Source organism: Macrobrachium nipponense, chromosome 22, assembly GCF_015104395.2.
Source record: "Macrobrachium nipponense isolate FS-2020 chromosome 22, ASM1510439v2, whole genome shotgun sequence".
Classification (NCBI taxonomy): Eukaryota; Metazoa; Arthropoda; class Malacostraca; order Decapoda; family Palaemonidae; genus Macrobrachium; species Macrobrachium nipponense.
In genome coordinates this window covers 11,539,206-11,567,122 of record NC_087213.1, presented here as the reverse complement: position 1 = coordinate 11,567,122, position 27,917 = coordinate 11,539,206, and the positions used below count along the sequence as shown (strand labels likewise).

Below are 27,917 nucleotides of genomic sequence, written 5' to 3'. Positions count from 1 at the left end.
CACAGACATCTTAGCCAATTTTACCCATAATTTAAATTCGCAAAGTTATTAGACAATATTTTCGTTCTTCCAAGTGAATATAGTTTCTCTCTCTCTCTCTCTCTCTCTCTCTCTCTCTCTCTCTCTCTCTCTCTCTCTCTCTCCCAGATAAGTCGAAAAATTTTACCCATAACTTAAATTCACAAAGTTATTTGGACGATACTTTCGTTCTTCCAAGTGAATACAGTTCATCTCTCTCTCTCTCTCTCTCTCTCTCTCTCTCTCTCTCTCTCTCTCTCACTGAGAAAGGGGTAACTCCATTAGGACCCTCCGCCCGAATTCTCTCAAAATTGAATTTCCTCAACTGACAGAGATCAGATGAAGGCGGAGATAACGTATGCAAATTCGCGATGAAAATGTCATTTAGCGGAGGCTACCGAATGCGTCTCCCGCCGGGAAGATGGAACATCACCCTCGACGCTCTGGTGTCGGAGGATCTGTAAGTAGTATAGATGTCGGGATTAAGTCCGCCGAGCAGAATGCAAGTGGCCATTACAGCGGGATCATAATACCGCAGTCAGTCACATTCACCCTGGTGATCCGGCCGTCTTTGATTGCTGCATTGAGGACCTGCAAGCCGTCCGCCACTTGCCCGAAGATGGTGTCGTCCCGCTGGGCCGATGCGGGATTCCTCGTGCTAATGATGAACTGGGCACTGCAGGCGTCCCCCCAGCTGCCGGCCGCCATGACCGACCCCGACACCTGCTGTCTCCAGTATTCGCCGCCGCGTCTGAGGCCTGGAAGGAGCGAGGCGCCCCCTGTGCCATTGTTGTGCTGGTAGTCGCCTCCCCTGACGAACTCCGAAGGAGCCCCTCGGTTACCAACGGCCAGCAGGCGGGTGTTGGCGTATGTCGGGCCCCAGAGGGCCGTGCACAGGAGGGCGAACTGCTTGGCCCGCCCCGTGTCTGCGGGGTGTAAGCGAATCTGGACGCGGCCGAGGTCCGTGCCGTCCCATCCGAAATCCAGGAATGCTATCGTTTCTTCGGTGTTCGCGAGCTTGTGAATTTCGTTGTACTGTAAAGAGAGAGAGAGAGAGAGAGAGAGAGAGAGAGAGAGAGAGAGAGAGAGAATTAGATTTCAATTCAGTTTAGCAACGATATTAAAAATGTTCATGGTATTTCATTAAATTTTCATATACAGTAAAAAGAAGGTAAGGGCATATCTGTGTCAAGTACATAACTTACACTAACTCTCCACGTAAGAAGGTTTTTCTAATTTGTAAGTCTTAAAAATAGTGAGAGTATGGATTAGGTTTTCATTTGGATTTAGCAACGTTTTTGGGAATGTTTGAGGTATTTAATTTAATTTAATCCTGTATGATAACTAGACGCGAAGGATATTACTGTGTCAAGTACATAAATGACACTTAATTCCCAACGTTGTGAAAAAAGAATTTTTCTAATATAATTTATAAATTAATGAAAGCACTCACTACTTGAGTCCGATAGGACACTTTTTTGTTCGCAAATTTCATTTAGCCGCTAATGATGAGAGACTATTTTCGAAAACTTTACAAAAAAGATTTCCCCGATATATATGAATAGATCGGTATTCACCAAAAGAAAGTCCAAGTCTAGGCTCTCTCATTCTAAATTCATATTATGTCTCTTGAGTAATCGAATTCTGCTGTACTTAAAAGGAAGTTAGAAAGTTAATTCAATATCCAAAAGCTTTTGAGTCTTATCATCATATTTTTCCACTTCGTATATTCCCTCGATGTCTTTCCATCGTCCGACCACTCTGCCCTTTAACCTTTTGATGAACTTCGACCTTCAGATGTCATCTCAACGCGGGCTTCAGTAAATATTTGCACCGAAGTTACAGCTTGATAAACACACACACACACACACACACACACACACACTCACACTCACCGGAGCGTTGTGCACTCTTCAATGAAAGGTGATATTATTATTTCTTATAAGTAATAGAAAATAACGCCTTATCGAAAGAATGTAAAGGGAAAGTTGATGGGAGCTTAAGAACCGGAATTTTTAATGAGGAAAGGGAAGAAACGTTTTTCTAACCTATTGTCAAGTATTGTTTCTAACAAACAGGTCTTGGTCAGTGCATGGTTAGATGACCACTGTGGGATTCACAACTTGTGACTACAGTAGATTCACATCACCCGTGCATCTGATGTCTAGGCCAGTCCCTAACGACGCTCCTGATTGGCTTTTGATAAGCCAGTCACAGGGCTGGAAACTATCAGTGTCTCTCGAGAGTTCACATAGGCAGGATGTATGTTCCACCTCTCCTGAGGGATACGTCTTTCAAAAGTATCCCTCAGGAAAGGTGGAACATACACCCTGCCTAAGTGAACTCTCTCGAGAGACTGAGAGTTTCCAGCCCTGTGATTGTCTTATCAACAGGCAATCAGGAGCGTCATAAGGGACAGGCCTCGACATCAAATGCACGGGTGATGTGAATCTACTATAGTAATCCCTTTAAACAAGTTAAAAATGCACTGAAGTTTCTTAGGCGCGATCGAGTTTTCTGTGAGCCGCGGCCCATGAAGCTCTCAGCCACGGCCCTGTGGTCGCCTGTCCTGTAGCGTTGCCAGACGCACGACATTGGCTAACTCAAATCTTAAATAAGTTAAAAAAAACTATTGATGATAGATGGCTGCAATTTGGTATGTTTGATGATTAGAGGGTGGATGACAAACATATCAATTAGCAGCCCTCTAGCCTCAGTAGATTTTAAGATTTGAGGGTTGAAAGAAAATGTGCGGACGGACAGACAAAGTCATGTCATTAGTTGTCTGTTACAGAGAACTGAATATTGAAATATTTATTTTTAATTTTTAGCAACCCTCAAGAACTAGTTTGAGAGGCAACTTACCAAAATGAGGCCATGAAAGTCAGCAGACTGCATGATTGAAAATCTCTTAAGAGTTTAGAAAGTTTTGCCTCGATTTTAGGTTTCTCTTAGAGATAAGCGGACTCAATGGCGTTGTTTAAGTACTGTATATAACTTATACAGAAAAATGATTTTTTATCTTATATTTTTAAGTAAGTGAACTTAATAGAAGCATTCAATCACATAAGTATATTTTTAAGGAAGTAAGTAAACTTATTGGGAATATTAAATTACACATGCATATTTTTAAAGAAGTAAACTTATTAAATTAAGTATAAGGAAGTTAGTAAACTTAATCGCAATATTCAATTACATAAGTAAACTGAACGGCAGTATTAAATTAAGTATAAGGAAGTCAGTAAACTTCATCGCAATATTCAATTACATAAGTAAACTGAACGGCAGTATTAAATTAAGATTCAATTACACAAGTAAACTGAACGGCATTATTAAATTAAGTATAAGGAAGTCAGTAAACTTCACCGCAATATTCAATTACATAAGTAAACTGAACGGCAGTATTAAATTAAGTATAAGGAAGTCAGTAAACTTCACCGCAATATTCAATTACATAAGTAACCTGAACGGCAGTATTAAATTAAGTATAAGGAAGTCAGTAAACTTCATCACAATATTCAATTACATATGCGGTTTTACCTCTTAACACCACTAGATCATCTTTAGTCCAACCTATGTAGCTTTCCATGGAAATCAAGCCAAAACTGAAGCTCGACACCCACTGGCGCCACTTACCGAAAGAACTGTAGAATCCAGGGGCACCTCTCTCTCTTGGAGGTGGTGGAGGCAAAGATTCTTCTGCCCGTGGAGACTGACTTTGGCGAAGCGAGGTCTTCCTCCACCTCCTTCTCCTATCTTGTGGTGCAGAGCAAACACTCGACCATCTTTCAAAAGGGATTGGACTCCCTCCCCCAGCTCCAGAAGGTCTTCCACCTGATGGGGAGTTGAAGAGATCAGATAATTGTTGGTCAGATTTTCGATGGAGAGAGGCAGAGACAATCACTGGGAATTTTTCCCTATAGGATGGTGTATTTATTATTATCATTATTATTAACTCGCATGAATTTGTCTATATGTGAAACAATATAAAAAAAACATAAATAGTAAATACAGAAAGAATTCTGTAACAGATAGCTGGATATGTGCGTAAATCAGCGGAAATAAAATAAAAAAGACAATGGATTAGGGGTGTCTTGAAGTAGCATTGAATAATGTAAGTATGGCTATAATGTCAGAGGATGTCTGCCTGGATGTTACTGGCAACGATTTTCTTATTTTGCTGTTTGAATAATATTACCTTCATTGCATATGTCGCAAAGGGTTCCTGAAACTGTTTTTCCTCTTTTCCATTATTTCAGTAGGCGAATCTGTCGCTCTCTTTGGAATTCAGACCCACTTTTTTAAAACAAATTGCTATCACAACTATGTCTGTGTCAGACAGTCTACGGTTAGATTGGTTACCGCTCCGGAGAAAGCCGATTTGGAACGTCAAGGAAAAATTGAAGTAAAATTAGCAATTTACTTCCTGACCTCTTTCTTTTAAAATCTACCTCTCCCACCCCCTTATACCACCTATCAACCCCCCCTCCCCACCACCACCCGCCCTTCTATACTCTCTTTCGACAGGGTGAATGCATTTTTTTTTTTTGAGACAAGTCAAGCTGCAAATGTTAACGTAAGATGCGAGAGCCTACTTAGGCTTAATCTTAATATCAGTGTGTTTGTCAGTGAATCAGTGAACCATTCAGAGGTTTTTATCATCTGAAGTAATGCGAATTTGATACAGCATATCTTTAGATATTATTCTTTTATTTTAGCTTTCAAGATACTTTAAACCAGTACGTTGTTTTAAATCAAGATTGCAAATACTTCTTTTGCTTCTGGTTTCTTCTGCATTCTCTCTCTCTCTCTCTCTCTCTCTCTCTCTCTCTCTCTCTCTCTCTTTGTCTGTCTGTCTGTCTCTCGTATTGTAGTTTTAAATCGATACTGCAAATGTTCTCTCTCTCTCTCTCTCTCTCTCTCTCTCTCTCTCTCTCTCTCTCTCTTCTATGATTGAAGTTTTGAATCGAAGAAACTGCAAATAGTTCTTTGTCTATGTTTCTGTCTGTCTCTCTTCCTCTCTCCTACATTTAAGTTTTAATTCGAGACTTTAAATTGAGACTTCAAATACTTTCTCTCTCTCTCTCTCTCCTCTCTCTCTCTCTCTCTCCTTCCTTTTCTCGTCTGGCCATTTCCATTAATAACCCCGGTTGGTCGCTGCTCTCCCGAACGGGGAGAAAGAGCTAAGTGAAAAGACAAAGTCTTACCTTAATGGATGATGAATGGCGCGAACGTTCGATGTCGCCTGTCAAAGACGTCACAGACAGAGCATCCCGGGTCCTTGCCAACACCTGAGAGAGAGAGAGAGAGAGAGAGAGAGAGAGAGAGAGAGAGAGAGAGAGATGAATAAATAGGTATTTAGCTTATTTTCACATTTTCGTTTTCATTTGATAAAGTGGTCAAGTAACGTTTGTAATGAATTTTAATTGTATTATTCGTAATTTAATATAAGGTATTTCCGTACACAATGTTGAATGACGTCTTTATAGGTTTGAATTGTATTAAGAGTACCAAGACATAAAGAACATACTAATTATGTAAATGAATACATATGAACTTTTTTTTTTAAACTATTCTAACGAATTCGTGAGTTATGTATCATCCAGTGCTGAAGTGATATGAACTCTGAAACAACTTAAACAACTTCATTGTAAGGTTGTCACAGCCCAACTCAACCTGCCTGAGAGCTGGAAAGGAAAGGCAGAAACAACGAACAATTGTTGTTGCCGCTATTTTTGTTGTTGTTCCAGGTATCAATTCCCAAAAGCGTCAGGGACCCACCTCTTGTGACGCCCTGGCAGCGCGGTCGTCTGAAAGGGTGACCTTGCATTTTTCCAGCCAGGCGTCTTGTATGCAAATGCATCGGTCGCACTCGGCCAGGGCTTGGTTCATCTTTTCCTCCTGGGTGGGCGTCAAGGACAGGCTGAGGAGGGAAGCCGTCAAGCCGAGACATTTCTCAATACCTTCTCGGCTCAGCGTTGACAAACACTCCACCTTTTCTTGGAGGCGGAGTGAAACGGCTGCGTTCTCCTCGGACAGTTTTTGCAGCCCTTGACGGCGTTGCTCGTGCTCCCCGGATTCTATTCGCTTCACCTGCTCTTTGTGAGCGTTGATGAGCGCGCTCGCGCGCCTTTTGTGCTCTGTCAGCCTGTCGCCCATTTCGCGGTAAACAGCGGACAGGTTCTGGACGCGTTCGATTTGCTGTCTGACGGAGTGTTCAGGTTCTTCCATGCTACTCGATGGTTCAGTCTTTCTAGGTACTGTCGCGTTAGCTTCCGTAGACGACATCTGCCTCGCCTTCAGTTTCCTCATGAGGGATTCCAGGCTGAAATTCGCTGGAAATTGGCTGGCACTGGTGGCATAATGTCTTTCACGGCATTTGGGGCACGTGACGTGCCCCGAGACGATCATCTTGGCAATGCATTGTGTGCAAAAGGTGTGGCAGCAGGGGAGACATCGAGGCCTTCGTTGTTCGGAGTTGAAGGGACACGAACAGACGTCGCAATCTTCCGGGTTGTCTCCCTCATCCTGGAGAAGGAATAGAGGATATATAGGTATATAACATAATATATATATATATATATATATATATATATATATATAGATATAATATATATATATATATATATATATATACATGTATTTGCAGAAGCTAGGTACCATGTCGTACCTCTAAGCAAATGGTGATACATCCACAGTGATGTAATATCCTTTCTGTTGTTTAAAATATATATTTCTTGTAACGGAACTGATAGCTTTCGACCATCAACTGTGGTCTAAGCTATAAGCTACATACATATATATATATATATATATATATATATATATATATATATATATAGTGTATGTATGTATGTATGTACACACATATAGTGTGTGTTTGTGTATGTAAGTATAATATTTGGCCAACATTTCATTTTACTAGTGTGAATGGAGACTTACAGCGAATCTCTCTCTCGTCTCTCTCTCTCTGAATGGTACTAGACTTGCGCAAAAATATAACATGACAGTGTTGACCTAGCTACAACAACGTATTGTCAACACGGGGTCGTTGTTATCTGTTCACAAACAATGCAGATTATGTGCTGGTACTTACTTTACTATCACCACTCTCTGTGTACTCGACCTGCATGATGCCGCGACAAGTCGAACGGGACCTGTGAAGGATACAGTGTTTGTAATAATAATAATAATAATAATAATAATAATAAGTGATACTTTCTTTTTGATGTCGCAATACCATGGGACACCAGAGTTGAAGAGAGAAGGAAAAAATGGATAAGTATCAAGACCTGAAAATAGAAATAAGAAGGATATGGGATATGTCAGTGGAAATTGTACCCATAATCATAGGACAACTAGGCACGATCCCAAGATCCCTGAAAAGGAATCTAGAAAAAACTAGAGGCTGAAGTAGCTCCAGGACTCATGCAGAAGAGTGTGATCCTAGAAACGGAGTATGAAAAGTGATGGACTCCCAAGGAGGCAGGATGCAACCCGGAACCCCACACTATAAATAACACCCAGTCGAATTGGAGAACTGTGATAGAGCAAATAATAATAATAATAATAATAATAATAATAATAATAATAATAATAATAATAATAAAAAGAAAACTCATAATCAAACGAGTCAATAAAATGGAAAAATAGATGTACAGTACTGTCTTGATTTTGTTATTAAAAATATAAAAAGCTTTTCATATATTTTAAATAAATAACAAAATCAAGACATACTACTGTGGATTTACTTTTCCAGTAATATTAATAATAATAATGAATTTTATTTCAGCATAAGCCTTATACATTTTAAAAATTAATGAATAAAAGAGGATGCTGAATGCTGAAAATTTATTACACTTTGCCATTCATATTGCACGAATATCATACATTTCCAGACTGCGTTCTCATATATTAATAAAGAAATATCGAACGGTTTCTTAAATGAATTGACTATAAAACCTTTAACATCATCGCTGTGGTGGGGTAGTACCTTCAATGCATCTAACGCGGTTTGCTGTAGGCATAATTTAAGGTTCTTTGGAGCGTCCCTTTGACACCTAACTGCAACCCCTTTCATTCCTTTACTACACCTCCATCCATATTCTTTCTTCCATCTTACTTTCCACCCTCTGATAACAATTGTTACATAGTTGCATCTTGAAAACCTCTTTTGCTTTCAATTTCCCTTTCCGTATTGAACGACCTCAATCGTCCCAGCACTTGGCATTTGGCTTAAATCGTATATTCCTTATATTCCCTCCTTTCCAATGATGAAATTCCATCAAGTATTCGGTGACAGAAAACGTGAATTTTGCGTTCATACTCCTCGCCTCACCAACAGAAAACGGACAACGATATCGGTTTTCGTATCTGAATTTACGGTCTGGGAAAGACGTCGTGGTGTTCCGTCCGGTATTTCTGATCAGTGTTTTCAGAATGTGGCATGTTTTTAAAAGGCTGCAATTCTCATTTTTCTCATGTAAAAATGTCCCATGTAAATTTCGACGAACGTTCAGTCACGGTGATCATGTTCAAATCGTGTATAAAAAGACATAGGTATGCGTAGTAGATTTTAACCCAAAAATGACGGATTTATCAATTTAGCAAAAAAAAAAAAAAAAAAAAAAAAAAAAAAAAAAAAAAAAAAAAAAAAGGTACGTAAAGGAGAATAGAAATAACGAATAAATAATAACAAATAAAGGGTAAAGCAGCCCCTCAGTTGACGATGACGATGACAAAATAGCAAAGAAATTCACGTTATTTGAAATCCAAAGGCTTTGGCTACGTATGTAAAAACGGTTTTTTGATAGCAATTAAAATTGCAGATAATTTTCCATACATTTTCTTTAAATCTTTGAATCCTTTATTTTACATCAATGCCACTCTCGGTTAACTCTGAAAATTGGTTCTCTTCTATCTCATTCGTAAAACAGGACGAGAATTTCGCTCTAATCTCATAAAATAAAATGGGCCACAATGACGCCTGAGAAATTTTCTTTTCATATCAATATTATAAGATTTCTTTGCCTAACAAACTTTAAAGAAAGATGCAAACGGGAATGGTTCACAATAACACCAGAGACATTTTGTTCCTCTTTATATCCTTATTATCATCTTTCTTCTTCCTCTTCTTCTTCTTCTTCGTCTTCTCTGGTGATCATGAAAACCCTGGGACTCCTGTGGCGAAGACTTTCCAAATATGCAGTTGTTCTTGCCTTGAATATATTTTCCGAAACACCGAAAAGGAAAGGTGAAAACGCTCCATGTTTGGTCTTCAAAATGAAGATACCGTGACCTAGGTCTCTCTCTCTCTCTCTCTCTCTCTCTCTCTCTCTCTCTCTCTCTCTCTCTCTCTCTCAAACACACACACATATTTACAGTGCCCGTAGTTTGCCCTTTGAAATGAACGTTATGTCAAGAGAACACGTTACATATGCTATGTACGAGTATATATAGCTATATATTGTAATTCTGACGATTCTGGGTTGTCGTCGACAGCCTTCCTCGAAGTCTATAAGAAAAGTTATTGTTATGTTGTCAGTTAAAGTGGCTTTATGCCAACTTAGCTCTTGCTCCTGTAGCAGTCCGTAGCAATATGCGAAATCTCGCGATGAAAACGAGTGTTGATACAAAACTTGAGCAAGTGAATGCAATGTAGAACAAGTAAAAAATACTCCTAAGAAGCAATCGAGTTCTCTGTACAGCGCATAATGCTGTATGAAACTCATCCACTGCCCATGAAACTCTCAGCCACGATCCTGTGTTGTGTTGTTGGCACCTCTAGTGCTGCCAAACGCACGACTATGGCTAATTTTAACCTTAGATAAAATACAAACTACTGAGGCTATTGAGGCTAGAGGGCTGCAATGTGGTATGTTTGATGATTGTAGGGTGAATGATCAACATAACAATTTGCAGCCCTCTAGCCTCAGTAGTGTTTAAGATCTGAGGGCGGAGAGGAAAAGTGCATTACAGAAAACATACAAAACTTTTGCTCAAATGCGCACTTCTGTAATTCTTGAAAATCTCCCTAAAGCGCCAAGATACATCTAGATAATTAGATAATTAACGAACAACAAACGAGGAGACATGAATAAATCAAGCGGGGAAATTAAATAGATAGATAAATAAACGACTATATAACTAAATAGAATAGATAAATAAATGGCTAATGAGCTTCCTCTGACCGCATATCCGGCCTCGTCAATCATCTTAGAGTTGATCTTTTCACTTAGGTTTAATACACCAAGGAGCTTTCGCCGGATAATAGGTTGACATTCCTCCAGCCCGTTGAATGGTGGTTGTTGAAGAAGTAAATAATATGTTACGAGTGCGCTGAGTTGCACTGAAACCAGCAGGGTGCCTCGGCAGAGATTAAGCAGCCTTTATTTGGAAGTTAATCGGTGTCCTCTTCTCTCTCTCTCTCTCTCTCTTATAAGCAGTTTGTCGGTATATTTACGTATCTATCTTTACATCTTCTGGTACTTTGAAAGAGTTTAGAACCCTTTTATTTGGCGCTTCATACAAGCCAAATAAAGTTCCTAGATTCGTTTTAGAGCAAGAAAAAGAAACTCTCTCTTCCCTCTCTCTCTCTCTCTTCTTTCTCTCTCTCTCTCTCTTCTCTCTCTTATAAGCAGTTTGTCGGTATATTCACGATCTATCTTTACATCTTTCTAGGTTACTTTGAAAGGAGTTTAGAACCAACCCTTTTATTTTGGCTCTCTCTCTCTCTCTCCTCTCTCTCTCTCTCTCCTCTCTCTCTCTCTCTTCTTTAGCAGTTTGTCGACGTATATTTACGTATCTATCTTTACATCTTCTAGGTACTTTGAAAGGAGTTTTAGAACCCCTTATTTATTTGCTCTCTCTCTTCTCTCTCTCTCTCTCTCTCTCTCTCTCTCTTTATAGAGTTTAGAACCCTTTTATTTGGCTCTCTCTCTCTCTCTCTCTCTCTCTCTCATTACAAGCCAAATAAAGGTCCTAGATTCGTTAGAGCAAGAAAAGAAATATCTCTCTCTCTCTCTCTCTCTCTCTCTCTCTCTCTCTCTCTCTCTCTCTGCAGTTATCTGTCTGTCACAATATATCAAGAAAATGTTGAAAATAAACCAAAACAATCTTTAACCGCCCAATTCAAACGCAGAACAGTCAACAAGCCTCGATAAACAAAATAACATAGATAAGAGAAAGGAAGCTCAGGGGACGATTCGAATTATCAGGCATTAAATTCCCCAAAGATTCTCCATGTGACATTTACGAAAGAAATTCCCCACTGTACAGGACGCTTCAAAAAAACGTCTGGCACAGGGCGAGGCATTTACCGGAGTTGCGTGAGAATTAGTAAGATTTCCCTTTTGCTCTTTACATCGTAAAGGGGGTAGCGCTGTCAGTGCACCTCACGTGATGCACTGTAGGTATTCCTTGAGGTTCTTTGCAGCGTCCCCTCAGCCCCTAGCTGCAACCTCTCTCATTTCCTTTACTGTGCCTTCATTCATATTCTCTCTTCCATCTAACTTTCCACTTTGTTTCACAGTGCCACTGGTAGGTTTTCCCCTTGTGACACCTTTCAGCCCTTGTTACTGTCAGTTTCCCATTCAGCGCTGAATCACCTCATAGGTCCCAGCGCTTGTGGCCAAAATTCTATATTCCAATTCCTTTTGTATTTTAGCAAAGTAAAGGTAACGATTGAAGCAGCAAAATTAATAGAATTGGATACTATCACTACTAGTAGTATGGTAATAACTTTAATGCCATAAAAACAAGTTCGAGTTCCTTTAAAGGTGGTTCCTCTTGTTCAGTCAGTAGCTGTGTTAATGGTCAGGTTAATGATGCTGCTAATTGATCATTTATAGCAGAACCACCAGAAGAACAATTAAGGAGGTTCGTCAACATAACAGCACAATAACATAAAGATTTAGAAACAGAACGCAAAACCGACATAGCAATAAAAAAAGAAAGTCAAGAAAATAAATAAAAAAGGAGTCAAAATAAGACACAAATGATTGACATCAGGACGCACTTGGTATGAATCAACCTGCGGTTACTTCGTAGCGTCAGTGACATCCTGCCTCAAGTTATAGTGAAAAATATAACATTGAGGATGTTACTCACAGTTATAAGGTACAATTCGTGTTCTCTTTTATGGGGCACACTTCATTGTTTTTTTTTTTTTTCATTCTATTCCGTTTGAGCCAATGTGGAGATCGGGTACTGTAATGTGTACCGGGTAGCATTTGATACATTTTCAAGAAAAAAAAAAAAAAGCGGGAGGCCATTATCTCAAAAACTAACCATAAAATTTTCTTGAAAATAATCTCATTATGTTTCCCACACCCAAATAACTGCTGCAGTATTATTCTGTCTTAACCTAACTTAGGGGCATGACAAAAAAAAAAAAAAAAAAAAAAAAAAAAAAAAAAAAAAAAAAAAAAAAAAAAAAAAAAAACGGGCCTGGTGCAATACTAGCATACATCTCAAGGATTTGCTACGGGGTATCCTTGAAGACAAGAAAGCCACGAAGTTATTCACAGAGCAAAGAGGAATTGCTCTATGTAAATGTACGTTGCTATCGTTTCACATCAAAGATTTATGAAGAAGACACGAAATGCCACCTGGATAAACGGTTTACTGGAACATCCATGTACACGGATGTGAAAAACCGTAAAATATACAGAGAAAAATGGCTTTGATAACTACAGATTTACGATTACTGAATTTACCGACCTTGGAACGAAGCAGTCTCGACTGTTAGTCTAATCGTTGTAGCTATCGCAACTTGTATCAGACTAAAGTGGTCTTACAGCAGCAGCAGCACGGGCTCTTGTCTTTGATATAAATTCCAAATATGTACGTTGAGATATCCGGGACAAAATAACGTAAATGTCACCGACCAGGAATAATCTGTGGACACAACCTTCCCACTCGGCAAGGGAAGCTGTAATGAAGAATCGGCTCAGAAATCGGGAGGACTAAGAGACAAACACCCGTACCCACTGATAAACAGAACGTCGAAGCACCGGAGGATACTGATAAGGGCGAAGTTGTTAGAGAGATAAGTCAAGATTTCCCATTTACAAGACAACTACTATGGGAACTCTATATATAGCCTCGGATACAACGAGAAAGTGATGCTATGGAAGATAAGTCTTTACTATATATACTTTGCTTTCTAGGATCCAGAAAATGATGGATCAGCGAAGGTGCATCGAACAGTATATTGTAAATCATGGCGGTTCGATAAGTTGGGATAATTTTCGATCTGAAGGAGATACTTCATATTATATCAGTTGGAGAGTAATGTCGTAGGTGACTAATTATGTAAATATTTATACATTCACTAACTATACAAACATACATGCATACATATACCTGTCTGTGTGTATGCATCCACCTATGTATGTTTCTGTACGTATTGTATTTCTTTGTATATTTTTGGAGAACGTTAGGTTACGTTTATGTTAACATAGGCGTAACCTAATGTTTTTCCTAAATGAGAACAAACTGTGCCATCTATTTTGGTTGCAAATGCACGAGTCGCAATAAATTTACTCGTGTTAGATCTGCACAGATAAAACTAAAAAAACAAAAAACAAAAAATTGCGCCTCAGCGGCGTGGTTGGTATGGTATTAGCGGGTTCGATTCTCGGCCATTCCATTGAGGAGTGAGAGATGTGTATTTCTGATATAGAAGTTCACTCTCGACGTAGTTCGGAAGTCACGTAAAGCCGTTGGTCCCGTTGCTGAATAACCTCTGGTTCCATGCAACGTAAAAGCACCATACAAACAAACAAACAATAAAACTGAAAATACACCTATCGAATAATACTTACACATAAGGAAAATATGTTTCTGCTAACTGCTTCAACACAGTTGCAACACGTTGCAAGAAGTTTTCGTCTGCGCAGTTACTTGCGAACATTTATTTTATAATTTATGGGGAAACACTAGGAAGAAACAGTATTTTAGTAAGACTACTATTACAATTTTTGTTCCTTCAAGCAACGTCTGTGGCACAATTTTCATTGTAAAATTTCAGTTTGTAACCCTGGTCGTCTCGCTGCAAAACCTCGCTTATTTATGTGTACACACACACATATATTATATATATATAAAAGACGAAACTTTTCCTATAACTACACCATGAGAACCGCTTATTTCGGATAGCATTCGCAACCCCGGTCAAGCCAAAGCAACGTACCTGATATTTCACAGCGAACGAAAATCCTCACAAGTTGTGGTTAGATCCTTCCCTTCCTTCCACTGCCACTATGAACTGCCTCTAGGGGCCAACTGCGCTGCCTTGAATTAGGACGTACATTATTATTAGGGCAGCGAAGGACTATACAGGATGTGCCGTTTACTGCGTTGCTCATAATCACGCGGCCTTTGTCAGCGTCTTCTGCTTAAAAGCAGTATCGTGTCTTAATCTCGTCCGCTCAGAAAGGAAGGAAGGAAGGAAGTTAGGAGAGCGAAGCAGCGAAGTAGTGTTTCCGTAAAATGAGTCAAACCAAGGTATCCTGAATCTCTCTCTCTCTCTCTCTCTCTCTCTCTCTCTCTCTCTCTCTCTCTCTCTCTCTGGAAATGTCCTTTTCTCCAACCCCGAGGTAAATACTACATACATAAGATGTTATGGCAAGCACCAGAGGAGTTGCAAGATGCAGACCTACGCAATGTGCTGGAGACGATGATTGGTGTGTGTGTGTATGTGTGTAAACAATGAACGTATGAGCTCATTCACAAAAATAAATTTCTGGTGTGTCAGAAATTTATTTATATATATATATATATATATATATATATATATATATATATATATATATATATAATATACTTAATCCTCTGGCACCCACGGGATGCATATATGGCTTCTCACTGAATTCACGCCATATGTCTTTCCTGCGCCATCTCTTTAAGCTCAACCCAATTCTTAGATCCAACATGTATTTATGTATGCATGTATATGTACACATATATGTGTATTTATATTATCTTTATATGCACTGTTCCGAGGTGTTTGGGCGAACACGAGATGTAAAACTCTTAGTGTCTCTATTGACCTCTGAACCTCATCATCTTATTTGGTCATCTTGAGATTCCTCCTCTCCTCCCATACTGCACAATCAACACTGCACAGGATGTGGCCTCATAAATTCTTACCCTATTGGGAGACTGGCGTATTATATGTCTGCTGATCAAGCAATTTGCATGTACGGTACGCGAAGTCATATCGCATATTAGCATTGTCGATTTTATTTTTTTATTTTTTAGCCTTTTGTGATCGCGATGTCTTCTTGTCATGGGTGAATTGGGAGCCTACTGTAAATTAAATGATTCGTTTTTAATGCTTCATAACATCATTGTATGAAGTCTAAACGTACGTTACATTAGTTATACCTGTCATAAGCGGGGTTTTAAAGTTATGAACATGGATGTGGTAAAATTACATGATTTCATGGGACAAGTTTCAACGCATGTAATACGCTATACGTGAGTAACTGTGTTTGCTGTGAATATTCAGGTTGCGAAATGTGTGTCTTTATCAATGCATCTGAAGAGCCCTATCCATTCCTTTATGCATCCGTAGGGGTTAGTAACGTCACTGAACCTCATGCGGTGTACTGTAGGCATCACTTCAGGTTATTAGCAGCGTGCCTTCGTTCCTTTTACTGTACGTCCTTTCATATTATCTTTCTTCCATCTAACTTTACACCCTCTCCTAACAATTGATTCATAGTGCCAACTGCGAGGTTTTCCTCCTGTTACACCTTTCAAACCTTTTACTGTCAATTTCCGTTTCTGCGCTGAATGACCTCATAGGTCCCAGTGCTTAGCCTATGGCCTAAATTCTGTATTCAGTTCAGTTCAGTTCATTCCTCTGTGCATCAGAGTGTGACAAAGCCCTTAGTGATTTCATTTAGTATAAAGAGCTTTGTGGTCATGGAAGATGTTAAAATGGTGAAGTTCTTTTTAGTTTAGAATCTGAAAGCTCTCTAGCGTTTTTGAAATTGTGATGGCAGAGAGAAATTCACGAACAAGTAAAAAAAAAAATACACAAATAAAAATATGTACTGTTGACTTAGAATTATTAGGATAACGTTATCATTCCACTTCCTGTGATATTTTCATGGTGTATTGAAAACATGAACTAATAAACCCAATAATTTGCATAATATGTGTGTATGTATAGTACTGGTAATCTTCTTAGGCACGAAGATATGGTATTTCAATTGTATTCCACATAGGAAAATGTGTGTATGTATGTATGTATGTATGTATGTATGTATGTATGTATATCTGAGTCACGAAGATATGGAACGTGTTGAATGTATAAATAAAGGCAAATGCCACGAAGGACAAGTGAAACAACAGAGTGGTTGCTGAATCCTAGGCCTTTCGACACACTGTCCTTTACTAGCTGGAAAGGACCATGTGTCGAAAGGCCTAGCAACCAGCAACCACTCCGTTGTTTAACTTTTCCTTCGTGGTATTGCCTGTGTGTGTGTATATATATATATATATATATATATATATATATAATATATATATATATATATATATATATATATATATACACACACACAGGCAATACCCCAAGAAGGAAAAGTTAAACAACGGAGTGGTTGGCTGTTGCTAGGGGCTTTCGACACATGGTCCTTTCCAGCTAGTAAGGACAGTGTGTCGAAAGGCCTAGGATTTCAGCAACCACTCTGTTGTTTCACTTGTCCTTCGTGGCATTTGCCGTTTTATAAATATATTATACTATATATTATATATATATATATTATATATATATAATATATGTATGTATGTTATGGTAGTATGTAATATATGTAAATGTCTTTTTTTCAATTGGACATTTCATTTCCCGCTGTGAATCATTTCGGAAATAACGATAGCGTCTGGTATACTGCTTGCTTTCAAGCGTATCCTCCTGATTTCCTGTAGGTGTCAGCTCGACTACTTAATAGTCTGGCCAGCGGCAGCCGTTGCAACGGATATCCGCAGCTGTGATAAGAACGACGTCCTCATCTGATAAGCCCAGGTCATACTCGGTTAAGACATTTTCTTTATTATTATTATTATTATTATTATTATTATTATTATTGCTATAAAATTCACAATCTCATGGAAAAAAATGTGTAATAAAAATCCACAATTATATAGTAAACTATATTTTACATAGTAATATAGTGTAGTTTACTATATAATTGTGGATTTTTATTACGCATTATTATTATTCGTGTAGAACAAGCCCACAGGGAGTGGCCATTGACTATAAATTCAGCCTTCAAAAGAATGTGTGTTGATTCGAATGAAGAAACAGAAGGTAATGAGAAATAGAGCTCCTCAGTGGCGTGATCAGTATGGTGTTGGGGTGTCAACTCGTTTGCCGTGAGTTCGATTCTCGGTCATTCCATTGAGGTGTGAGAGACGTGTATTTCTGGTGATCGAATTTCACTCTCGACGTGGTTCGGAAGTCACGCAAAGCCGTTGGTCCCGTTGCTGAATAACCACTGGTTCCATGCTACGTCAAAACACCATACAAACAAACAAACAATACAGAAAGATATCACTTATTAGAAAAAACAGGTAAATTAACAAATAACTAAAAGTCATTCTTGCGTATATATGCCCGTGCATTACTAAATTGCTGTAATGAAATGATTTGCTAATGCATATGTTGATAGTATGTGGGTGTATTGTCATAATGACAGTGGCGATTAATTATAGAAGTATGTGTGTGTAGTTAATTGTAACAGTATATGTAGAATATCTAACAATGAAGTTGGTGTAAACTTGAGTTTGTAAACGAGTAGTATAGGTATTTAACTTAAATTTGACATTGTTATATAATTGTAATGTGTATTATTAAGTGTATTCCACGTAGGAAGCAGTGCCGTCAGCGCACCTATCTGCAACCCCTGTCATTCCTTTTACTGCACATCCTTTCATATTCTCTTTCTTCATTATACTTCCCACCCTCTCCTAACAATTGATTTGTAGGGCAACTGCGAGGCTTTCCTTCCGTTACACCTTTCAGACTTTCACTGTCAATTTCCGTTTCAGCGCTGAATGACCTCATTGGCCCCAGTTCTTGGCCTGTGGCCTAAATTTTATATTCAATTGAATTAAAGTGTATGTGGGTCTTATTGGTTGAATTAGGAACCACATGCGTTGGTGTAATATCTTCTGTCATAGATGAGAAAAAAAAAAAGTTACGTAGTGTACGTTCGTTTGTTGGTGTACGGCGTGCACCAGCAGAATGGACGCCGAAGGACTCGCTGCCTTTTATTCGACAGATAATGAACACGTTTTCTGTTGAACCGCACCCATTGTTCGTCGGTCTCCTCTTCGGTAGTAATGAAATATTACCATTGACTTTGTGCACCGAGCCGAATTTCATATCGTGTGGGTCTTCTTTGTTCAGGTCTTCAATTTCTCAGTAACTTTCTGAGATCTGCAATGAAGTTATACGTATATGACTTCTTTCTTCTTCTGCGTTATTGATATGTTTGTATGATTAGATTTTACGTAAACGGATTGGTTTATTGTTTATTTAATTACGAGTGCTTTCTTTCTCTTCAGTGTAGGTTTTCCCTAATCCAATTTCCGTTATTTGGGGTCGATGACCTTCGTTGTGTGACACCTGTTTGACAAAAGCAGTCGACCAAACGTACAGAATCTTCCATTTAAATTAGGGGTTAACTTTATCAGACCTTTTATTTTAATTTTCTTTGGTTTCATTAGGAAATAAAACATATCCTTGATGTATTATCATAGTAGGAAATAAAAAATAGTAGGAAATAAAAAATATCCTTGATGTATTACCATAGTTTAGTATGTTGTGAACAAAACTTCTCAAGTATCTTTGTAGTTGAATTTACATTTTGATGGCGATTTGAACAGTCCCAAAAAAACTGAATGGGTGTTTGGAAATTTATATTCAAACGTTTCACACAGAAAGCACACGACGCAAAAAACTATATATATATCTAGAATATATATATATATATATATATATATATATATATATATATATATATATATATATACTAATCCTTGAGGTATTATAAAATTAGTTTAGTATGTTGTGAACAAAACTTCCCAAGTATCTTTGTAATTGAATTTGTAATTTTGATGACGACTTGAACAGTCCCAAATAATTGAATGGGTGTTTGGAAATTTATATTTAAACGTTTCACAATGAAAGCACACGACCCGAAAAAAAAAGATCCTAGAGGTATTATAAAATTAGTTTAGTATGCAGTTAACAAAACCGTTGCAATATCTTGGCAGTTGAATTTACATTTTGATGACGATTTGAAAAACCCAAATATTGAATGGGTGTTTTAGAAAGTTTTAAATTAAAACAGTTCACAAAGAGGGACGCCACCTTTTTGAAGCGCCTCAGTGGCGTGATCGGTATGGTCTTGACCTTCCACCTCGATGGCCGCGAGTTCGATTCTCGGGCATTCCACTGAGGTGTGAGAGATGTGTATTTCTGGTGATAAAAGTTCACTCTCGACGTGGTTCGGAAGTCAAGTAAAGCCGTTTGTTCCGTAGCTGAATAACCGATGGTTCCATGCAACGTAAAAACGCAATACAAACAAACAAGCACAAACAAACAAACAAGCCACTTTTCTGGGTCAGTATACACTGAGCGGAAATGACAGCGCGAACTCTTTCGGATATTGGGTAAAAAGAAACTCCTAAGTAAAAGTACTTTTAAAAATAAACTCCTAAGTAAAAGTACTGTTACGTAGGGCATACGTAATATATAATACGTTTATAAATTTATTTATGGCAGTATCATGTTTTGAAAGGCTGACGTCAGCAATATAATAAGTGGGTCAGTGATTTAATATATTTATTAGTATAATAATTATGATTAAATGTTTTTTTTTCGTTTTGGTTTTAGTTTTGTAGTGTTTTTCCTATTTTTTGTTTGTTTGAACCCCTCCCCTCTTGTGGTATTGATATATATATATATATATATATATATATATATATATATATAATATATACATATATACACACACACACACACACACACACACATATATATATATATTATATATATTATATGATATATAAATGAATCACGAAAATTTGGAACGTGATAAATCCATAAATAAAGGTATAAGCCACGAAGGAAAAATAAACAACGGCGTTTCCGTTGTTTATTTTTCCTTCGTGGCTTATACCTTTATACATATATATATATATATATATATATATATATATATATATATATATATATATATAAATATGAATATGCATATCCACACACGTATTATGATATATATATATTATATATATATATAGTATATATATATATATATATATATATATATATATATATATATATATATATATATATGTATATATATATAATATATATATATATATATATATATATATATATATATATAATTTGTATGCGACAAGTGAGCGTGTATGTGTGTACGAATGTGTATTAGCTCACTTTCTAAAAGAGCTTTCAAAACAATGATAAGGGTAAAGGTGGCAAACGCGTGCGCGCGACACACACATACTCACACACACACACTCGGAATTATGTTCTTGCTTTACAGTTGAATTATATCTGAAGCCCTCTTTGAAAAACAACTCACACAATTGAACCTCTATAAGATAAAAACCTCATAATAATAATAAACGAATTTGCCTTTAAAATCGACCTGTACCAGAGAGAATTTTAGAATACGATATTGTTCCAAAAACAGCTTGTTTTAATATCTTATTGTACCAAAGACAGTGCAACCACCGGCGAAGGCAATAAGATGGAGTGGAGGAGCGTAGTATAACCATTTCAAATCGACGATTCGACACAGGGTCTGGGCACGCCGAAGAAGAACAATGCCCCGGTCCCTTTAAGGGGATGAAAAATTTGTTTTGTCCTTATTGGCAGCGGGGCTGGTTAACCGTCCGATAATACTCTTGTAGACTTCTCGATGCATTCGTGTATTGGATTTGTCACTTGTCTCCGTCCGTTTGATATTATTAAGGAACCCGTCATTCCTACATGGGCAGGCTGGTCTAGTTCTAAGACTCCCATCAACGAGTGAGGAATAGAAAGAGTGTGAAGTTTTGGAACTTGAAAATGTAGGGCATCCTGAAGTCTTTGGAATTTTGAAAGACGTTGATGAAGCATTTTAGAATGGTTAGGAAATAGGTTGCAAAGACAAAAGGCAAGAAAAATAGGTAAGAAGGATTACAGGCAATGCCACTATAAATATTTAGATATTTTAAGTCATTTTTGTGGGTAACTTTTCTGTACTTTTAACTTAATATTTTATTTAGCCTCTTAAGAGACTCATTGCTCTACGTTAAGTACTCTTGAGGATATTATGAAATCGATAGTCAGCCGGTTATAATGGTCTTCCATTTCTGCTCCCCTTAGAATCTCTCTCTCTCTCTCTCTCTCTCTCTCTCTCTCTCTCTCTCTCTCTCTCTCTCTATATAATATATATATATATATATTATATATATATATATATGTGTGTGTGTGTGTGTCTGTATATATGTATATATATATATCTATATCTATCTACTATCTATCTATCATCTATCTATCTATCTATCTATCTATCTATCTATCTATCTATCATCTATCTACTACTATATATATATATATATATATATATATATATATATATATATATATATATATAGACGTAGGATGGTCACCATCGTCGAAAAGACCATTAATGTTGTATTTTTTCGTGAGAATAAGGGTAGAAGATGGCTAATTTTTCATCAGCAGCACAGAGGCAATTCAATACGAAACGACAATTATTTAGATCCAACTTTGAACACCGTTTTATAAGATAAACATATCAGTTGTATTTATAACATTGTATCCCAATTCTACAGTGAAATCTCTTAGGCTTTAAGGTAGTATTATGACCAATATTATTTTATTGAAATTTAAGTATAATAGTGGTTCTGCCACTGTATATTTGTATTACTTCGTATCGTAGTTTTTGAAGGTACAATAAGGGTGTAGGGTAGACATTTAGAACTTTACTGCAGTTTTTGTAGATACAATAACTATAGGCGCTTAGATAGATATTGTAGGTTTTGAGGATAACTGTGTAGGCATTTAAAACGGTATTGTGATTTCTGAAAGATACAATAACTGTGCAGGAATAGAGAACGAACATTTTGGAAAGGTAGGCGCATGCCAGCGAAAAAGTATTAACCCGTTACCGTTCACGTTTCATTATTTCCCAGTCAGAAAAATCCGCGACAAGCTTATTTAGGACGTGGCGCATATATATTATGCATAATCGTCCCTTTAATTGTGCGCGGGGCTTAAGCCTCAGAGCTTCCTTACCTGAAGAATGACAGTGTCGTCGGGTAATGGCTTTGAGAAATTGACCCTCCCGATAAGGCAGGCCGAGTAAGTGTCCAGGATGAAAGCGAACCGCGCGGCCTCCCCTCCTCGCCTCCTCCAGGCCCCCTCCCCCTGCAAAAAAAAAAAAAAAAAAAAAAAAAGCAAACTGAAAAAAATCAGTCTAGGTTGTTTACACTGTGGCTGTGTTCTCGGGACGCAGTAGGCGCCCCCCCCCCCCCCCCCCCCCCCACCCGCTTCTTTTTCAACATGACTCCCCAACAAAGGATAAACCCACCATTTAAGTACCGGGCGGGAGGGGCGGTGTCGCGCCTGCCTACAGGACCCTTGTCACTTTCGGCCGCCTGTAAAGCGATGTCCGGGGAGCAGTTATCAATATTCCTATCAACCTTCCTCCCTCTCTCCCTCCCTCCCTTCTCACCCTCCCCTTTCTCCCTTCCCCCTACCCTTATTCCGCTCCAACTTTTCTTTCTTTTTGTCTCTCTCTCTCTCTCTCTCTCTCTACCTGCCTCTTTTTTTTTTTATTTTATTTTATTTAATTTTATATTTTTGTGAGAGATCCAGTCATAAAGCAGCAATTTTGTTCCTGTTTGGTTCCATCAATAAAATAGGGATACTCATCTGTGCAGAATCTTTGCATTATACCTCAGCTTATTTGATATCGGTTGTGATTATTATCTTTCTGTTATGTACTTGTTGTGATAACTAGTATACATATATCAGAAAAAATAACAATTTGAGTTTGTTGCTGAAAACTGAAATAGAAGTGGTATATATATATATATATATTAAATATATATATATATATAGATAATATATATCACACATATCCACAGGTGAAAAATAATAGACAGGGTGTAGGTCCTGACCGGTTTCGGCTTTATTTTCAAGCCATTGACAAAGGACTGATACATAGTATTAGAATTCACAAGTATATATACTACAGAGACAGTACTGACAAACATACACACAACCGTTTGAGACTGCAGATCCACCCACAGGCAGGTGTCAAGGTAGGAGTGACTTTCAAAAATCATTTGGCTAAAATTTACAATAAATTCTCGAGGGATACTACCGATTAGGGTACCCAACAGATAACCAGTCCACACCTGACAGGTGTCAGGGAGGCGGGGTTGGACATCTCATTACCACTACTGCCCCCTTACTGTGTTTACAAATATGATAATCCTAGTTCCGTACATTTCTAATGCCTACCTTAAAATTTTTTAAACAGTTTACAAATTTCTTTTGATATTAAAGGATCAAGTTTATACATTCCTTGACTGATGTTCATATTATTATTGTAACTTTCTTTTATAAAACTAGATTCAATGATATTCCTTTCCATTGCATTATTAGAACACACAAGCTTTTTTGCCCCTTCCCAGTTAATAACATGATTGTTCTCACTAACATGTACAGAAATACCACTATTTCCCTGTGCATATCTCACACATTGTTTATGTTGTTCTATTCTTTTTTCTAGTGCTTTCCCCGTTTGACCAATATAAAAGTTGTCACAAGACTTACACGGAATTTTATATACACATCCTTTAACATTGTCGGAGGAGTTCTTAATAAGTACCTGTTTCATTGTTTTATTGTTTTTAAAAACTACATTAACACCAAAATTCTTCAGATGTGGGATATCTTTCATATTATTATTATAAGGTTGTACAAGCAAATTTTTGTTGTTGTAAGGTTCTTTTTGAGTTTGATACATGGTCTATTATAATCATATATATATATATATATATATATATATATATATATATATATATATATATATATATATATATATATATATATATAAACCCCTTCCATTACAGTTTTCACCAACATACAGAAAGTGTTAGTTTTTCTGACATGTCTACTTGTTATCACAACAAGTACATAACAGAAAGATAATAATCACAACTGATATCAAATAAGCTGAAGTATAATGCAAAGATTCTGCACAGATTAGTATAACTATTTGGTTGGTGGGACCAAATAGGAACAAAATTGCTACTTTGTGACTGGTTCTCTCACAAAAAATGAGAGAAAGAATATATATATATATATATATATATATATATATATATATATATATATATATATATATATATATATATATATATATATATATATATATACACATATTATAATAACCCTCCTATCATTATGTAGCCATATAATTACACTCTTATTATTGCGTATGATGTCAGCGCTGTCTGTGGATTGCTGATCGTAGCGGACAGCCTGTATGAAATTACCTCTTGTTTTTTACGTTTGTATTCCTTGGTGATGTTTACTTCAAAGCTTTTAAAGTTAATACTTTTGATTTCGTTATCCGGTGGCTTACGATTCTCTTGTTCATAGTAATTATTAAGTGGATATTTGTAATGTTTTTGTTATTATATATTCAGACGTGATATAAAATAAGTAAAGTTTTTGTTAAATTTTAACTTTAGTTTTGCTAATTCACCTAATATATCTACTATACCTACATGAAGTGTTGCCCTCTTCTCTGAGAATTGATGAAATAGTTCAAGTGGAAAGCTGAAGTTGTGACAATATATATATTATATATATATATATATAATATATATATATATATATATATATATATGCAGAATCTACTGGTCATTTTTACCTGATACCTATATAACTGTAATAGCCACAATATTTCTTTGAACTTGGATCTTAAGGCTTTGTAGTGACAAGCGTATCCAAAAAAAGCGCGAAGAATTCGAGAAGTTAAGAAGTTAATAAGGCATTGTGGGTATTACAATTACACACACACACATACACACACACGCGCACACACACACACACACACACACACACACACACACACATATATATATATATATTATATATATATATATATATATATATATATAAAATCATTGTTAATAGTATTTTCCTTTTGTCGCTAGTCTTACGATCAGTGCTGAATAGGAAGCTTGGGCGATACGAGACATATACGTGTATGTGTGTGTATGTATATAGATAAAATATAAAATTATACAATATATATATAAAATATATATCATATTATATATAAAATAAAATATATACTATATATATATAATATATATATATATATATATATATATATAAATATTAAAGTGAGCAAATACTTGCAAAGAAGAGATGAGCATTGTTGTTGGGTTGTGGGGAGCGGGGGGTGGGGGGGGGGTGCCTGGCGGGGGCGCATTTGGGTTGATGAGAAACAGCCTAGCCTTCTTGTAGCGGGTAGGTGATTGTGTGCAATAGCTCTTCTCATGGAAGTTATCCTGTATCCTGGTTACATCATTAATTCACCATTTCAAGGCTAAAACAGACAGCTAATGTTGCCTCGTTATAATGTCTTCGAAACCAGAGAAGCTCGAGCTGATTCGATTCCTGAGCGTTCCAGAACTCCTTAGGACACTTTTCGTTAAATCACTTTGCGCATCCGTGGACTGGATTTGAGCGGGTGATTATTCAACCAGGTAACCTTTCGGTTGTGATGGGTGGGAACCAATTCAGAACAGGTCATGGGGCTAGCGACCTCATTCGTCAAGACTTGCTGAGAACCGGAATACTGTCACCTGGGGGTTTCCCCATATACTATATATGTATAATGATAATAAAAAAAGAAAACAATATATATATAGTATACATATAGACACAATCACATTGCTAAAAAGTCAATTTTTTTTATATAAGCGTTGTCAGTACTGATACTTGGAATTTGGAAAATGAAAAACTTTGATTCTCTCTCTCTCTCTCTCTCTCTCTCTCTCTCTCTCTCTCTCTGAAATGGCTGGCGTCGCGTAAAAAGTCCTCTTCAAAAAGGTGTCTTTAATTTGCAACGTAAACTTGCGAAACATTTTTCTATACCAGATGATTGGAAAGCTTCACTTTATTTGAAAACTATTATTCAAACTTTTCATTGAGCCATCTGAACATATAATACCTTTCCCCTAAAGGCAGGAGTATACGTCCCTTCATAAAGTTATTGAATGAGAAACTATCGTTTGGGTGGTGTGCAATAGAAGTTTTGATTAGTTTGAACGTAACTTTCTACGTTTGGCGAATAGCCATTTTTTTTCCTTTAAACATATTTATTGTGACTTAGGCCAGCTTACCAACATATACTGGAAGCTTCCTTTGAAATGAATGGATTCGGATGGGATGATTAATCTAAGGTGACAAATTGTTGCAATTTACAAAGGAAGATAAATTCCTTGTGTCATGACGGTAATAAACGACACCGGTACTTCGGCCTGCAGCCGGTAATTGGAACACGAAGTTTTGCATCCCAGGAAAGACGATACGCAACGCCGAACCACACCGGTATACCCTAATAACCCGTGCCCGATGCTCAAGACGTCCTTCGGCCGTGACCCTCCCTCCACCCCCCACCCCCACTTCCTCCTCCTCCTCCTCCTCCTCCTCCTCCTCCCCTCCTCCTCCTCCTCCTCCTCCTGGAACAGTCTCTTCAAGAATGTTAAGACGTACCGGACACTCCTTCGCAATTGCGTCGTGTTCGGAAGACTCATTTGAGTGTTTATTTTTCATTTAAATTCTGCCTTTGTATTTTAATATCATAACTTGCTGTGTTTTTTTATTGTTCATGTCACCTTTAAACAAGAACATTTACGCTGTATTGAGGGGTGCTCTGACGGCCTGATACGCTTCGTCATGCGTATGTCCGTTTGTACGTTTTTCTGATCCGTGTTTTTATTTCAGTGGAGAATCACCAAAACAATAATAACAGAGAACACCTTACAATCTACATCTAGATTCTAAACATACCTTAGCTCAAAGTGCTTCCGTCGATGGGTATATCGTCTTTCCAGAGTTGATTATAAGCAGGAGTTTTGACCTTGCCGAAAATTGATGCGCGTCATTCCATAGGCTGCGGTCGAGACGTCCTGATGGAAAGCTCTGGGATGTCACCACTCACTTACGAACACGTACTCACTCACGCACGCACGTACGCACGTATGGCTAACACGATCACTGTGTAAACAAAACCGTCGTCGTGCACCTGTTGCTTCTAACCTGGCGTGACCTCGTCGACTGGACGGTGTTTGCTAGAGACGCAGTTACCAGTGACGGACCTATCATTGTCTTCTGGTGCCCGAGTGGCCTTGGAGAGCGAAAGTGGCCCCTGCGATCGCTGGGTACTTGATAGTACGGGCACGTCAGGTGGTTCTTCCGAGCATGAACAGAATCTCTTCACAGCACTCCGTACACATGCAAGATCCAGGTAATTGTATATTGTAAAGTCATCAAGTAAAATGCAGAAGTGTAGCTGCTGAACAACGAGGAAAAATATGAAGAGGTGGCTGCCGGGCGTTTGAAAAAGTAGGGCAGTCAGTAGCGTCTCATATAGACTGCATATTTGTGAGAGTAGATTGTCTGCGCGCTGACCTTCCCGTGGTTGAGATTTCATTCTCTTAAATTTAATAATTCTCTCTCTCTCTCTCTCTCTCTCTCTCTCTCTCTCTCTCTCTCTCTCTCTCTCTCTCTCTCTCGTGTACATACTACA

The 27,917-nt window shown here is 37.7% G+C and overlaps 2 protein-coding genes across 6 annotated transcripts in view; one reads left to right on the top strand and one right to left on the bottom strand.

Annotated features, from left to right (window-relative positions):
• LOC135198488 (tripartite motif-containing protein 3-like) lies at positions 1-27,501 on the bottom strand. Of its 3 annotated transcripts, none has more exons than XM_064226081.1 (6): positions 27,179-27,501; positions 7,115-7,175; positions 5,800-6,546; positions 5,226-5,309; positions 3,655-3,852; positions 1-1,053 (listed from the first exon to the last, which is right to left on the bottom strand). In XM_064226081.1, exons 2-6 carry the CDS (start codon positions 7,148-7,150, stop codon positions 532-534), a joined length of 1,587 nt encoding a protein of 528 aa, XP_064082151.1. In that variant the 5' UTR covers positions 7,151-7,175; positions 27,179-27,501; the 3' UTR covers positions 1-531. The 3 variants fall into 3 exon arrangements, with proteins under 3 accessions (XP_064082151.1, XP_064082149.1, XP_064082150.1); XM_064226079.1 differs by lacking the exon at positions 27,179-27,501 and adding an exon at positions 22,373-22,498; XM_064226080.1 differs by lacking the exon at positions 27,179-27,501 and adding an exon at positions 14,213-14,398.
• Positions 1-27,917, top strand: part of LOC135198489 (uncharacterized) — a 190,719-nt gene that overhangs the window by 70,287 nt on the left and 92,515 nt on the right. The gene's annotated exons all lie outside the window — the stretch shown is intronic.